Source organism: Dendrobates tinctorius, unplaced genomic scaffold (assembly GCF_039654945.1).
Source record: "Dendrobates tinctorius isolate UK_male_01 unplaced genomic scaffold, ASM3965494v1 ptg000143l, whole genome shotgun sequence".
Classification (NCBI taxonomy): domain Eukaryota; kingdom Metazoa; phylum Chordata; class Amphibia; order Anura; family Dendrobatidae; genus Dendrobates; species Dendrobates tinctorius.
In genome coordinates, this window is record NW_027361810.1 from 14173073 (window position 1) to 14190542 (window position 17470).

Sequence of the window (17470 nt, forward strand, 5' to 3'; positions counted from 1 at the left end):
TCACCCTGACATCCGGTCCGATGGGTGTCGCTGTCTGGTCCAGCGCCTCCCATCTTCTAACGGTGACGTCCTCTTCTTTGCTGCCTGTCGTGGCTCCGGCGCAGGTGCACTGCTCTGCCCTGTTGAGGGCAGAGCAGAATACTGCAGTGCACAGGCACCGGACCTCTCCCGGCGCCTGCTCACTGCAGGACTCTGCTCTGCTCTCAACAGAAGAGGACGTCACCGTTAGAAGATGGGAGGCGTCGGACCGCAACACCCATCGGACCAAGACCGGACCGCCCCCCGGTGAGTATAGTATAACTCCTTTTTCTTCTCTTTCAGGTTACATCGGGGGCTTATCTACAGCATTACAGAATGCTGTAGATAAGTCCCTGATGGCGGTGCCGGCAGCTCATAGTCGAAAAATTGGGTGACAGATTTCCTTTAATCTCTTGAAGAAGCACCAAGAAATGGACAACGTTGTGGACTGTGGAGGTAGTAGTACATCATAGAAACTTAATGCAGCAGATGAAGGACATGTCATGATTACTTCCCTTTGAATTTGGAAGATGTTCAGCAGTGCCATCAGCTCAGAACTGGCATCAACCAGTGGGACCCAGATGTACCCATCTAGATTACGGAGAAGTGTTATCAGAAGTAGTCTTCGTGGACGAGGTGCGACCAAAAGCCAGACCTTCCACCTGGAAGCAAGGTCAAGTCACCCAACTGCATAAACGCATAGGAACGGAGGCACAGAACAATGGCTGCAGGTCTCTGTACGGAGAAGTCGCAATGTGAATTATTTGGCTGTAACAGAAGCAGAATGTTCTCGGAGGCTGGAGAGCAGCACAATAATAATGGTCTGCACGGTGGAGGGTCCCCGCAAGATCGTGGCTGCATTGTCAGCACATGGAGTTGTGGATTTGGTCAGGATTAATGGTGTCCTCAATGCTGAGAATTCCAAGACTTACTTTTCCATCATGCAAACTATCAACACTTCTATTTATGAAGCGTTTTTACATTGCAGCCTTTTTATCACTCCTGCCTAACACTTTTGCACAGTACAGTATACTAAGATCTAAACAACTTAAAAATAAATCCCAATGCATCACAAAAAAACATATAAATATATATAATATATATATTGGGCTCTGTCTTCTAGGGAGAATACACAAGTGGCGTCTGGGAAGAGAAAGGAGATGAAGTTTTATTTGCCGACTTCAAGTTCTGCATAAAACACCATTATTTCGTGCAAGACTCCGGCGAAAGAGAAGAAAAGGGCGATGAAGTAGAAGGTATGGTGTATACAATGTATGTATACTGACCTATGAAAGAAGTAATTTGCCTGATATATATGTCATATGTGTGTTTTTAAAAGTGCCGTCTCCTCTGCCCTGAATGCAGCCCACTAGTACGGTCTCATCAGTGCCGGGCGCCATCTGCTGGTTATTGCAGGGATAGCACGCAGTCTATATTTGGAATTGAGAGTCCTCAGTGGTTGATACCTTTTAATGGATAACTGAAAGGATGGTAACAAATTGCAAGCATTCGAGACTACTCAGGTGTCTTCATCGGGCATATAGACTAAACTAAAAGGTTTAGTCTATATGCCTGATGAAGACACCTGAGTAGTCTCGAAAGCTTGCAATTTGTTACCATCCTTTCAGTTATCCATTAAAAGGTTTAAACCACAGAGGGCTCTCAATTCTAAATATTTTTCTATCTACTAGCAAACAAGGTACATAGATATATATCTTTCCTGTATCACGCAGTCTATGTAGTCTTTGGGTTGAGCTGCATCAAATGATTGTATCCAGTAGAGGGCGACCTGTAATGATACAGGTTCTTCTCACAAAGTTAGAATATTATCAAAAAGTTAATTTATTTCAGTTCTTCAATGCAAAAAGTGAAAATCATGTATAGAGTCATTACACACAGAGTGATCTATTTCACGTGTTTATTTCTGTTAATGTTGATGATTATGGCTTACAGCCAATGAAAACCCAAAAGTCATTATCTCAGTAAATTAGAATAATTAGCAAAAAACACCTGCAAAGACTTGTTTAGCATTTAAAAAGGTCCCTTAGTCTGTTTCAGTAGCTGCACAATCATGGGGAAGACTGCTGACCTGACAGATGTCCAGAAAGCAGTCACTGACACACTCCACAAGGAGGGGAAGCCACAAAAGGTCATTGCTAAAGAAGCCGGCTGTTCACAGAGTGCTGTATCCAAGAATATTAATGGGAGGTGGAGTGGAAGGAAAAAGTGTGGTAGAAAAAGGTGCACAAGCAACCGGGATAACCGCAGCCTGGAAAGGATTGTTAAAAAAAGGCCATTCAACAATTTGTGGGAGATTCACAAGGAGTGGACTGCTGCTGGAGTCATTGCTTCACACCACACACAGGAGAGGCCACAGTCCAAGCTGCTGGAGGTCTGGTGTGAAGTCTCCACAGTCAGTGATGGTTTGGGGAGCCATGTCATCTGCTGGTGTAGGTCCACTGTGTTTTATCAAGACCAAAGTCAGCGCAGCCGTCTACCAGGACATTTTAGAGCACTTCATGCTTCCCTCTGCTGACAAGCTTTATGGAGATGGAAATGTCATTCTCCAGCAGGACTTGGCCCCTGTCCACACTGCCATAAGTACCAATACCTGGTGTACACACAACAGTATCACTGGGCTTGATTGGCAGCAAACTCGCCTGACCTTAACCCCATAGAGAATCTATGGGTATTATCAAGAGGAAGATGAGAGACACCAGACCCGACAATGCAGACGAGCTGAAGGCTGCTATCAAAGCAACCTGGGCTTCCATAACCCCTCAGCAGTGCCACAGGCTGATCGCCTCCATGCCATGCTGCATTGATGCAGTAATTGATGCAAAAGGAGCCCCGACCAAGTATTGAGGGTATTTACTGATCATACATTTCAGTAGGACAACATTTCAGATTTTAAAATCATTTCTCAGGCTGGTGTTATAAAGTATTCTAATTTACTGAGATAATGACTTTTGGGTTTTCATTGGCTGTAAGCCATAATCATCAACATTACCAGAAATAAACACGTGAAATAGATCACTCTGTGTGTAATGACTCTATAGAATATAGGAGATTCACTTTTTGTATTGAAGAACTGAAATAAATCCACTTTTTGATGATATTCTAATTTTGTGAGAAGCACCTGTAGAGAGTTACCTGGACGTCATTATCTTCTGCCGCTCCCATCCTCGCATCAGATATGAAGAGGTTATGCAATATACGAAATTCCAGTGTAGGTAGTGATAAACAGTGCCAGAGAGCCTGCGGCTGTGCTCCTGCTATTACACCTGCTCTGGATATTAAGATGGTCTTCTTTTTGGCACCTACTTTCTATCGTTCAACCACCCACTTTGCCTTATGCCCAGTTCATGACTCTAATTTGGTTTGTTATATGAGACTTTAAAGAAATGCTGAACTCACTGATTGTCTGCTTTCTCTGTGCACTGTGCATAGGCAGAAATCTGCCAATCACTAATGATGGGGCGGGATTATACAGAGCTCATGAATATGGAGGACTACATGGCTACGGTCTACTAGTTCTGCAGTGATAATCTGCTGCTGTTAGACCACACCTCTAGCACAAGAGACTACAAAAATGACTAAAACACATAGATGGCATAAGAGACCATTTTTAGGGCACAAATTGTGAATTTTTCCCATAACGTGAATCCTTATCCTCTACATCCGTACACACGTTCTGCCCTGCTTGTATAGCGGTAGCCATTTCTTTGTATAAATGAGAAATCAGAGCAGGAGGTGTTGACATAGGATCCCCCCGGCACGGCAGCCTTGGGCAAAGGAGCATTTTTCATATTTTTTATATCTGCGGTCTCCAACTTTTCCAGCTGTGGCAGCAGGACTACTGCTCCCAGCATCACCTGTGCGGGCATGCTGGCTTTTCCAGTTTTGCAAAAATCTAGAAAATCACAGGACTGAAGTATTTTCAACTCCCTGATGACGCAGCTATTTTGCATTTTTATTTATTAAGTTTATTTTGTGGGGCATGCAATGTGTTGGAAAACTGATTTTTTTAGAGGCTTGGGGGGCAGGGGTGGAAAAATCAACAATTTCACAAATTAGTGTTTTTTTTTTAGGATTTTGTTTTTACATCGTTCACGATGGAATGGCTCAGGTGTTTTTCTTTTTTTCCCTAGAATAAATCATTTACGGTATATTTTTAGCCCCACTTTCATTCCCTTTTCATTGCAGAGTGTGTAATGTCCCCTCCTTCAGTTTACTTGTATGTTGATCAATCCTTTTCTTGTGTATTTTTTTTTCTCATTTTCTTAGTTTTTTTTTTCCTCCCAGACTCACTCCCTGTCTGCATGCAAGATTTACTGTGCACCAACAACGACTTCCCTCCAATCGCCCACTGCCTCGTCCGATGGTAAGTACCAAATATATATATTTATGTATATTCACACTGCTGTAGGTACTGTTAGGCTGGGTTCACACGTACCATTTTTTTCGCGTTTCCGCGGCGGTATTTTCCGCGCGTTTTTGCCGCGAAAGCGCGAAAAATAAGCATCCCATGCATTCCTATGGGATTCCGCAATGCTGTGCTAATGCTGTGGTTTTTACCACGGCGGAATCGCCTCGCAGTAAAAAATGCAGCATGCTCATTAATTTTGCGGAATCGCGGCGATCCCCCACCCATAGGAATGCATTGTTCTGCTTACTTTCCGCATGTGGCTGTGCACACCATGTGAAAAGTAAGCAGAACATTTGCGGATGGTACCCACGGTCCGGAGGAGAGGAGACTGTCCTCCAGGCTCTGGGTACCATATCCCTGTAAAAAATAGAATTTAAAATAAAAAATATTGCTATTCTCACCTTCCGACGTCCCGCGCAGTCTTCTCGCCTCTCTCTCCACGCTCCCGGTCCCAGTAAGCTTTTGCGAGCGATGACGTCCGTTCTCGCGGGATCGCGAAGTCTCGCGGTAATTCGCGCAACGTCATCGCAAATGACCGTGAGACGTCGCGATCCCGCGAGAACAGACGTCATCGCGGTAATTGTCGCAAAGGATTACTGTGACCGGGAGCGTGGAGAGAGGCGGGAAGACTGCGCGGGACGTCGGAAGGTGAGAATAGCAATATTTTTTTGCTTATTATTTTTTACATTCTATCTTTTACTATTGATGCTGCATAGGTGGCCTCAATAGTAAAAAGTTGGTCACACTCGTCAAACACTATGTTTGACGAGTGTGACCAACCTGTCAATCAGTTCTCCAAGTGATGCTACAGATTGCTTGGAAAACGCTAGCAATTCTGCAAGCTAATTACGCTTGCAAAATGCTAGTTTTTCCGCGGGAATTTAAAATACGATTTTCCCGCGGAATGGAATTCCAAAATTCTCGCGGTAATTTCCGCGCGAGTTCCGGTACGTGTGAACCCAGCCTAATAGAGAATAAAGAAACCTCTGATCTCAACATTTTAACCTCCTTATGTGCGACGATTAACCCTTATTGAGGGCATAGAAGGGGGAAAACACAGTCAGATAATTTCTTTTGTTTTCTTTTTAGATAACATTTTTGAAAAATTAAAAATAGCCCTAAAAAAGTTGAAGGAGTTGGTCAGTGATCACTTTTTTGTAAAATGTATAATAAGCCATGAATGATTGTGTTGCATGCTATGAAACTATGCCTCGCCAGTGCCGCCCATGTAAGCGTAGGCTGCAGAATGCAGATAGCGGCAGCCGTGTGATGGAACCGCTTTCCAGGCCATATCCTCAACCTTGTCCCCATTTAACTCATGTACAGATACAGGCAGCAACATTTCTTTTATCTGCGCCTGTTCAGAGGTGAACCTAGTCAGGGAAAAGCTTGTTAAGGGAATATGTGATGTGACGGCCGCCGTGTTTGGTGAATTTCCCTCTTTAAAGCTGTATTCGGAGATGACCTGTACTTTTTTGTGGTCTGAGTTTTGAGTTTCTTAGACAGAATGCCAAATTCAAAGACATAGTTTTTAACTTAAAGAGAAACTGTCACCAGGTTTTTGCCACCTAATCTAAGAGCAGAGACGGAGACCCTGATTCCAGCAATGTGTCACTTACTGGGCTGCTTGCTGCAGTTTTTATAAAATCACTGTTTTATCAGCAGGAGTTTATTACTAGAGAACTAGTATGAAATACGATTTCATTGAGGTATAAACATAACATTATAGTAATTTAGTGGAAGGGAAACTCCAATATCTCACACACCCTGAAACATAAGATTTGGCATTCAGAGGCAGTCAAATATTATTTACCTCTCTGACAAGTCTACCCACATTGTCCCATAGTTCCCCACGTCTGGCACATGACCAGAACATATGGATTAAATCTCCCCCTGCTTCACTAGATCTTAGATGTTGATCATCCAATCTGAGGTTAATTTTCGGCATTATTTTTGGAGTTCTAAGAATAAGAAATAATTGGGATCTTCTCTGCACCACCTTGATAGACACCATTCCAGGGGATTCCAAAATATCTTCCCATTTTTCCAGTGAAATGTGTCCTATATCCCTTTCCTATCCAGACCTGGTCAAAACCATTGGATTCCCTAAAATATTAGCCAAAATTTGTACAGTGGCTTGTGAATGTATTCTCCCGATTTGTTATTTTTTTTTGTGTTTTGCTACATCACAACCTGGAATTTCACTGTTTTTTTTTTTAGGTGTTTCATCAGTTTATGTAAAAAACATGTCTACAACTGTGATCATTTGGTTTTCTTTTTACTGTGAAGCAAACAACAAAAAGGACAAAATAATGGAAAACTTCAGGGCGCATAGCTATTCACACCGTAAAGTCAGTACTTTGTAGAGCCTCCTATTGCGGCAATTACAGCTGCAAGTCTCTTTGGATAAGTCGGCTTATTGTGGTCATATGGACAGATACTCCAATCTCTGCTTGGGAACTTTGCAGCTCCTTCAGGGTTACCTTTTGGTCTCTGTGCTGACTCTGATTAATGCCCTCCTTGCCTGGGCTGAGAGTTTTTGGTGGGCGTCCCTCTCTTGGCAGGTTTGTTGTTGTATCATGTTCTTTCTATTTGATGATAATGGATTTGATGATGCTCCAGAGGATTACCAGAGACTGGGAGATTGTTTTATAACATAACCCTGACTTGTGCTTCCCAACAACTTTGTCCCTGACTTGTTTGGAGATCTCCTTGGTCTTCATGGCACTGGTTGGAGATCTCCTTGATCTTTATGGTGGTGTTTGGTTAGTGGTGCCTCTTGTTAATGGTGTTGCAGCCTCTGTGGCCTTTCAGAAAAAGTAAAGTGAATATAGTGACAGACATGTGACACTTTGATTGCACATAGGTGAACGTCCTGTCTCTAAACATGGGACTTATGAAGGGAATTTCTTACACCAGGGGTTTCATAGGGTGAATACCTACGCACATGCCGATTTTTTTTGATATTTGATCCCATAAATGTAACTTGCCTATATTTTCCTCACTTCACCAACTTAGACTATTTAGTGCTGATGCATCGCACTCATCGGATTCCAAAAATATTTACACACAGATTTTGTTCCAAAATAGGTAAAAGGTCAAGGGGGTGAATACTTTCACAACCATTGTACATTAATGAAATCTGGCCACTAGTTGCTTTTGCTTGTACAACATAGTCCAGATGCCGTTGGAAGAAATGGTGGCGACGGTTGCGCCTTCCTGAGCACTTATGGCGCCTTCACTGTAGATATTTGTAGAGCGTTTTGTAACTGGAACGTCTGTTTTGGGTGATCAAACGCACAAATATAACTGGTATAAATATTTCAGCCATTGTTTCCTCCATTCTCCAAACCCTTCCAGATGACCATCCGCCTCAAACCTGGATAATTCCCTATAGGAGTATATTTAGGCTAGGGCCCCATACCCCGCAGCTTTTTACAGGTCCACCACACTTTATGTATCAGAGCCAAGGTCATTCCTGGATTTGGTTCTGAGTATATTTAACTCTTAGAGTTCCAAAATATTATCCCCTCCCCCAGGTATTTCAGTGACACATCCATAGTCTTCTCCAAAGCCCATCCTCTAAAATTAACCCCCTTGCTAAACCGCCCTGACCCTTGGACAACTGTAATTTTTCCAGCTTTATCTAGGGACATCCTTTTTTCCAGACCAGGTCCCAGGAGATATTCTAGGGCATAGAGTATAGGGGGCATGGAGCACATTTAATAATAAATATAATATTTAGTCCAGAAATGATCCCAAATTTATAAATGGTATCCTTTAATAATGGGAGCGAGAGATCCAAGTTATCAATGGATAACAACAAATCATCCGCCTTCCACAGCGATCCGTTCCTCTTTCCCATGATAGTTAAAGCCCCTGTTGTCTAATGCTCCCCTAAAAAGGTCAAACATATCCCCGTCAGATTATTATCCTGGGTAAACAATGGATTCTCGAACCTTACTTTCTAATTCAGCACCTCTTTTCTGCAAATGATCTTTTACTAGTTTAATCTTTCTGGTCCGTATCTCCCTTAAATAGATCTTCATAGCGTCCAAACCACATTATTATGGGCCTAACCAGAAGTAATATCAAAGAATTTCCTAAGTTTCTCCCTAATGGTAGTGCAATTAATAATTTTAAGCCAGAATGGATTAAGTTTCCAACCTTATTGAATACCTGGATCTTAACGGGACCTCCTATACCTGTAACCGGAGAGGAGAGTGATCCGACAGAGATCTAGGGAGATATTCAACTTTAGAAATTAGTGGAGTCACTTAAGAATTACATAAGAATAAATCAATCCTTGATAGAGATTTATAGGATGATGAGGCACAAGAAAAGACCTTCAACCCCTTTACAACCGATGACGTGTCCCTGCCTTTCCCCGTGGCGACGTTCATAGGAGATGATTTCTGTTCCAGATAGCAGGGCTGATATACTGCTATTTATAGCACAGGCGATCGGATGATCGCAGCTTCAAGTCACCTAAGGGGACTTATTAAATACAGTAAAAAAAAAAAAAAAAAAAAGTTGTAAAAAATATTTTAAAAAGACAACCCCCCCACCCCACAAAAGTTCAAATCACCACTTTGCCTTGTTAAAAATAAAACAATAAAAAATACAGATTTTTAGTATCTCTCTTTTCAGACATTTCAGATCTATCAAAATATCAAATAAATTATTCTGATCATTAAAAGGCATAATGAGAAAAAAAAAATCAAGAAGCCAGAATTACAGATTTTTGGTTGCCGCAACATTGCGATAAAATGTAAACATAACTCTCCATCAAACTCCACTGCACCCAAAAGCTCCACACATACTGGCTGGTGAGCGGCTCACGCAGCCTTTATCTCCATTCTCTCAAGATGGCTGGGCCATCATTGTAAATGAGAACCTGTATTTTGTGTCTTCCCCACCCCTTCACCTTATTGTAGATTGTAAGCTATTGCGAGCCGAGGCGTCATTATTTTGCTTTAATGTTGTAACTTATGACTTCTATATGAATTGTTGAATTGTAAAGCGCTGCAGAATATGTTGGCGCCATATAAAGATTATTTTAATTTATGTACAATTATACTAACTCCTTTTGAGTAATTTAAGGAATATAAGGTAAACCCCATCCAGGACCTGTGTATCTGATTGACAGTGTTGCTTGTTACATGAGTCTCCTGCCGCCCTTTCATTGCGGGTTTGAATCTTTTTATATAGTTGAGGATTGCAAAACTTTTGTAATCGTTACTCAACCCAAGAAACAAAATCAATCATAGTATCTATCTTTAAGAACGTCCATGAAAGAAGATGATCCTTGTGAGTTTACTGTTCTCCCAGCTGTCATAAGTAGGTAGGGAACTGAAGGTAAACTAATCAAATTTGCAGATGATACAAAACTAGGAGGGATACTTAACACTAGAGAAGACAGAGAAAGGATTGAGAAGGATCTAGATGAGCTTGAACAATGGGCAGTGACTAATAGAATGGTATTTAACAGGGAGAAATCCAAGATTCTTCATCTGGGCAAGAAAAATGAAAATTACATCTACAGAATGGAAGGAATAAAACTAACAGCACTTGTGAAAGAGACTTGGGCATACTAATAGATCACAGACTGCACATGAGTCAACAGTGTGATGCAGCAGCAAAAAAGGCAAACATTGTTCTAGGGTGTATTAAAATAAGAATAGTCTCCAGATCACGTCAAGTAATTATCCCCCTCTACTCCTCCTTGGTCCGACATCATCTGAAGTACTGTGTCCAGTTCTGGGCTCCACCTTTTAAAAAAGACATTGAGAAACTGGAGAAAGTTCATTGAAAATCACCAGGATGGTGAGCGGACTGCAAAGCATGTCCTAAGGAGGAACGGTTAAAGGATCTGGGAATGTTTAGCTGCAAAAACGAAGGCTAAGAGGAGACTTAATAACTGTCTACAAATTTCTGAAGGGCTGTCACAATGTAGAGGGATCATCATTATTGTCATTTGCACATAGAAACACGAGAAGCAATGGGATGAAACTGAAAGGAGAAGATACAGATTAGATATTAGAAAAAACTTTTTGACTGGGTGATCAATGAGTGGAACAGGAGGCCATGAGAGGTGGTGAGTTCTCCTTCAATGAAAGTCTTCAAACAGAGGCTGGACAGATATCTGTCTGAGATGGTTTAGATTGTATTGGACACAATGACCCTGGAGGTTCCTTCCAACTATAACATTCTATGATTCTATAAGTATCCAAATTTTTATTGAGAAGCTTTCCCACCCCTCCCTTCCCCATCTCCATCTACTCCCAGGTCGTGGACTCTGTGAGCTCTCTCCACAGCAAAGAGTCAGGGTATCTTTGCCAAAGATATCCAGTAGCCGTTTTTCATAAGTCATCTGGGTCGTTCCTCTCAGCCTTTTCAGGGAGGCCCACCAATTTAATATTATTGTGTGTCTGATGATTTTCCAGGTCATCAGCTTCTGTTTATCTCTGCGGACTGGCGGGAGACTCTGTATATCTCTGTGGACTGGCGGGAGACACTGTATATCTCTGTGGACTGGCGGGGGACTCTGTATATCTCTGCGGACCGTCAGGAGACTCTGTGTATCTCTGCGGACTGTCAGGAGACTTTGTATATCTCTGCGGACTGGCGGGAGACTCTGTGTATCTCTGCAGACTTGTGGGAGACTGTATATCTCTGCGGACTGTCAGGAGACTCTGTATATCTCTGCGGATTGGTATATATATTGCTAACATAGGCCTTTTGTTTATGGTCTGTAGCGGTCTGGCCTCTGAGATCCCCTCTAATGTTCTGATAAGGAGCGCCTGAATTCTGGACGGGGATTATGACTGAAGAAAACACAGTATTGTGCCTCTATCTATCTATCTATCTATCTATCTATCTATCTATCTATCTATCTATCTATCTATCTATCTATCCATCCCAGCGTTGGGGGATACAGTGGTCGGACCACAAAGCTTGTCATTTTTTATCACCCCATTCCCGCCTGGTTCCAGCGCTGAGTAGTTAAACTGCGCCTCAACATTCTGATTTTACTCCACGAACCTGGCGTCCGCTCCGAATCCTACAGAGATGAGTCAGTGAAATTGTTCCATATGCCTGGTGTCTATTCCTAAAAGGAACATCTTGACATCTCACCCCAATCCTAAGTGCAAAACCACCTGAGGCGATCGGTTACCAGCGCCTGCAGCAGTGCGGTGTAATGAGTCTGGACAGGAGAGCTGGTTTTGTATCGGGTCATTTGGTAAATTATGTCTCATTAATGCTGCAGATGACAGTCGTTGGCTCGTCTCCTCGTTACTGTGCGGCCGGAATTTTTTTTTTATTTTTTACCTTGGCTTCTTTGCATTTTGAGACAGGTCTTCCATCTGCACCCCTCAATGCCACAATTAATGTGCTGGGCATTCTGGCAGGGGTCGGCTGAGCTCCTCGTGCCGTGTGCTGCCACCCCTTACTCTGCTCCTTGCACATTGTGGTGCGAGACACAAGGGAGTCGGCACTAATGTATGCAGTATACACAAATCGTTCTAAGAGACTTTTTGCACACACGGGCCAAAATTCATCGAGGCGTGTGTGTTGCACGCCTGTCTTGACGAAGATGGCGCGGGAGCAAGATTCACCAAATTTATTAAGAAGCATGTGCCTACTAAAGAATTTGGTGCATCTTCCTGCTGCCGTGCACCACCGCAAAAAATCCAGTCGAGTCCGAGGCTGGCATATTTTTGTGGACTAAATTATAATGATTTTGTAACACCACGTTCTGCCCACTTGTCCAAAAAGTTGGCGTAATTGGCCAGGACTGGTGTAAAAAAAAAAGGCACAAAAGTTTTGCTCAACTTTGATGAACGGAGGACTATGGTGTTTTTATGGCCTTAACTTTTTATTTATTGGGTCATCAAGAAAATATTTAATCTTTTCTTTCCTGTCGGGATAGTTTAAAAATATTTTTATACATTTTCTTTTATTCTTTTAGTTTTAAAAGTGGACTAAAAGTAAAATAAAGAACAAAAAAGTTATTATATTCCTTATATAAGTGTATTTGCAAATTCACACAATAATATAGTATTCGAACATTAATATATGTATAGTCTTGGGTAAATGCAAAATATACATAAATTATAACTTTTACTAATAGAGTAAATTTTTTTTTTTTTTTTTTTAACGTAAGGGTAATATGCCTCCATACGGTCATAAAACACCTCTAGGGACATTCACTCTTCAAAGATACTATAAACTGATCACTGGGCACCAACCTGCTATTGCCAGATTGCGAGAGCCTTAAAGGGAATGTATCATCAGAAAGTTACCGTACCTACTTAAATTAGGTTTTTGTGTTCATATGCATTTTTTATTTTTTTTACAAATTTGGGACTTTTTTTTCATACCTAAGATTTTTAATAAAATGCAAAATTAGTAATCTTGTCATTTCTGTATACAGTGGATAACAAAGGATCCACCAATCACAGTAGGTTATGACACAGCTCACCTCCTCCTGTACAATGACTGATAACACCTCTATATACAGTAGATAACACAGGATCCACCAATCACAGTAGGTGATATCACAGCTCACCTCCTGTATAATGACTGATAACACCTCTATATACAGTAGATGACACACAATCCAACAATCACAATAGGTGATATTACAGCTCACCTCCTCCTTCTGTACAATGACTGATAACATCTCTATATACAGTAGATGACACACAATCCAACAATCACAATAGGTGATATTACAGCTCACCTCCTCCTTCTGTACAATGACTGATAACATCTCTATATACAGTAGATGACACACAATCCAACAATCACAATAGGTGATGTCACAGCTCACCTCCTCCTCCCTTCACAATGACTGATAACACCTCTATATACAGTAGCTAACACAGGATCCACCATTCACAATAGGTGATGTCACAGCTCACGTCCTGCTTCGTTCAAAATGACTGATATCACCTCTATATACAGTAGATGACACAGGATCCACAATTCACAATAGGTGATGTCACAGCTCACCTCCTCCTCCCTTCACAATTACTGATAACACCTCTATATACAGTAGATGACACCTAATGCAACAATCGCAATAGGTGATGTCACACCTGACCTTCTGCTTTCACAATGAGGTTTGCACACGCTCGTTAGATGCTTCAGTACAAATGATGGGGTCAGCAAAAAAGTGTTTGAATTAGGAAAAAACAACAACACTTTTTTCATATTGCAAGTTTCAACAAGTGTTTTATATTGTTGACTAGCCCCGTCATCCCCTTTCCTTGCTTTGGCCACGCTGTTAAATAAATTGATGATGAGCGTGGTCTCTACATTGAAATTCAGTCACCTGCAAGTCGCCCAAATTACTATTCTGATACAGTCGCTTGCATGTTTGTCTCGTCAAAGGAAAACGTTGAGGTTGTGTCGATGCCACATTTTAATGCACATTAGGGGCGACCCAAAGTTACTGTGGAGCCCTAATCTGCAGAGCCGGGTGCTGTACTCTCCACTGGCCTGTAGGGGGCAGTGTTTAAGTATGTAATTTTTATTTCTTCTGTCCATTTTAATGGCTGGGATTATCAGAAGCCGCTGGGAGGCTTTATGACAACTCATTGATCTTTTTACATAACGCTTCCGCCATTATTACCGCGGTTGTAAGTGGTACAGGTGATGCGTATAACATGTATGTGATTGTCAAAAGCCGATAATTTCCGCATGAGATCACAAGCCAGCGCAGGGAAATGGAGAGAGGAAAAAAAAAAAATCACTATTCATGAAATCCAATGCCGTAATGATCTAATCACTCGACATTTTACTGGAGAGAGGAAAAAAAACTGGGCCAGTATGATTAATGAGCCCGATCCCGCGGAGCTGCCTCAGAGGCAAAAGAATGACACGGATCCTGTCGTTAATTAGTATTATGCATCTTTTCCAGGTACGGGCTGCGTGAGTTTGTAGTCATTTCTCCAGCTGCTAATGATGCCGTTATCAGTGAATCCAAGTGCAATCTGCTCCTCAGCTCCGTGTCTATTGCTCTCGGAAATACCGGCTGGTGAGTACTAATACTAGCCAAATTAATAAGCCTGCTAGCCGCCATCACACAGTGAGTTTTCTTAGTTGTACGTGACTGATCTTACCTGCTGGTCGGCGGCTTTGCGTTATACAGGTCTGTATAAGATCCACACTATAAGGATGAAAACTTAGGAGTTAGTCATGGTCGAAAGTGTTGGCACCCTTGAAATTGGAAGTATTTATCCCAGAAAAGTATTGCAATTACATGTTTTGTTATACATATGTTTATTTTCTTTGTGTATTAGAACAATACAAAACAAATAGAGAAAAAAAAGGAAAATTGGACATAATTTCACAAAAAACTCCAAAAATAGACCAGACAAAAATTGTTGGCACTTTTCCAAAATTGTGGGTAAACAACTTTGTTTCAAGCATGTGATGCTCGTTCAAACTCACATGTGGCAAGTAACAGGTGTGGGCATTATAAAAATCACACCTGTATCAAAATAAAAAGGGGAGAAGTTGACTCAGTCTTTGCATTGTGTGCCTGTGTTTGCCACACTAAGCACGGGGAACAGAAAAAGGAGAAGAGAACTGTCTGAGGACTTGAGAATCAAAACTGTTGAACAGTATCAAAAATCTCAAGGTTACAAGCCCATCTCCAGGGATCTTGATGTTCCTTTGTCCATGATGTGCATCATAATCAATAAGTTTACAACCCATGACACTGTAGCAAATCTCTCTGGATGTGGATGGCAGAAAAAAATTGATGAAGGGTTGCAACACAGGATAGTCTGGATGGTGGATAAGCAGTCCCAATCAAGTTCCAAAGAAATTATAGCTGTCCTGCAGGCTCAGGGCCATCAGTGTCAGCATGAACTATCGGTCAATAGTTGAATGAAATGCAACTCTATGGCAGGAGACCCAGGAGGACCCCACTGCTGACACATTGACATAAAAAAGCTAGACTGTAGTTTACCAAGATGTACGTAAGTAAGCCAATATCCTTCTGGGAAAGCGTCTTGTAGACAAAGGAGACCAAGACTGCTTTTTGGTAAAGCACAGTATTCTACTGTTTACCGAAAACTGAATGAGGCCTACAAAGAAAAGAACACAGTACCTACAGTTAAATATGGTGGAGGCTCAGAGATGTTTTGTGGTTGTTTTGCTGCTTCTGGCACTGGCTGCTTTGACATCAAGGCATCATGAAATCTGAAGGTTATCAAAGGATTTTGGGTCGTAATGTAGAAACCAGTGTCAGAAAGCTGGGATTGTGTCCTAGGTCATGGGTCTTCAGGAACAATGACCCCAAACATAATTCAAGAAGCCCCCAGAAATGGATGGAAGCAAAGTACTAGAGAGTCTGAAGTGGCAGCAATGATTTCGGATCTAAATCCCATTGAACGCTTGTGGAGAGATCTTAAAATTGTTGTTGGGAGAAGGCGCCTTCAAATATGAGAAACCTAGAGCAGTTTGCAAGTGAACAGTGCTCCAAAATTCCAGTTGAGCGGTGTTAAGAAGCTTGTGGATGGTTGTAGGAAGTGATTGATTGTAGTTATTTATTCCAAAGGGGATGCAAAAAATATTAAGCTGAGGGTTCAACAATTTTGTCCGGCCCATTTTTGAGGGTTGTGTGTGAAATGATGTCCAGTTTGCCTTTTTTTCCTCATTTTTTTTTGTGTTGTTCCAGTACACACAAAGGAAGAAATAAACATGTGTATAACAAAACATGTGCAATTGTAATAATTTTCTGGGAGAAATACTTCATTTTCTGGAACAATTAATTTCAAGGGTGCCAACTTTTTCAGCCATGACTGTATCTCTACAGAAGTCAAATATAGAGTCACTGCACACGTGGATTTTTGTGTGGATAAGTGGATAATCTTTATTTCTATTGGACGGTGAAGAAGCGACAGCTTTTGACGTTTCGGCCTCACAACGGCCTTTATCATATAGTCGCCCTTAGAGAAGAAAGATTGTAGTCACCGGTTAGATAGTTTCACTGTTAGACAATGCTTTTGTGCCAGTGTGCCCAAAGTACATCGCAATCATTGGTGGCAGTGGTGGATGCAGGCACCGCCGTGCCTGTGCAGTGAATGCATCCCACACTGCCACCAATGATTGCGATGCACTTTGGGCACACTGGCACAATTGTGGATCCTCTAGAATCACTTATCTTAAAGGCAATTAGCTTTGGGCACATTCACACAGTTGTGGATCCCCATGAACCAGGACCACTTGCTTCAAAGGACAATCCATTGACTCTAAAAACATTGTCTAACAGTGAAACTATCTAACCGGTGACTACAATCTTTCTTCTCTAAGGGAGACTATATGATAAAGGCCGTTGTGAGGCCGAAACGTCAAAAGCTGTCGCTTCTTCACCGTCCAATAGAAATAAAGATTATCCACTTTTGCCAAAATCCACGTGTGCAGTGACTCTATATTTGACTTATGCTAGCGGGACTACCAGTTCCCTTCTCACTAGCACCGTATATCCACACCTCTTAGTCGAGTGCTAACCATCTCTATTACCTGTATCTCTACAGAGACATTTCTTAATGCATCTGTAGGTGCAGAAGAGGGGAGTTTCCTATAGAGAAGGCGGAGATGGTTTCAGCCCGCACCTGCTCCTCCCTCATGGAACTTAGAGGCCTGGGACCTGCTAGGAAAGCATGCCGTCTTCCCCGAGCCCTCACTTTTCAGGCTGGCTCCTGCTTCTTCACCATGTGTGTTAAGGGTCCAGGACTTTGGCGAGGCACGCCGCCTGCTTGGAGTTCCTTCCCATCCACTTTTTAATCAGTTTCTGCTCCTCCACTTTGAAAGTTACGGACTTTCCTTCTTTCGCTATATACATGCCCCTAAGTCAAAGTCATGCATTTATTTATGGAAACGGTTGCGCCACTTTTCTTGATCATGTGATTGCTGGGGTGGTGCAGCCACAGATCAGGGAATATCAGTAATGCAAAGATTATTGCAATATTTAAAAATGACCTTGTTATGATGTTATAACTAACT

General features: G+C 41.9%; 1 protein-coding gene across 2 annotated transcripts in view; it reads left to right on the forward strand.

Annotated features, from left to right (window-relative positions):
* Window positions 1-17470, forward strand: part of RAB3GAP1 (RAB3 GTPase activating protein catalytic subunit 1) — a 110792-nt gene that overhangs the window by 18486 nt on the left and 74836 nt on the right. For both annotated transcript variants that reach the window (XM_073545536.1, XM_073545537.1), the window contains exons 4-6: window positions 1142-1274; window positions 4324-4402; window positions 14376-14492. In XM_073545536.1, coding sequence (XP_073401637.1) covers window positions 1142-1274; window positions 4324-4402; window positions 14376-14492 — 329 coding nt within the window. The remainder of the gene's footprint in view (window positions 1-1141; window positions 1275-4323; window positions 4403-14375; window positions 14493-17470) is intronic.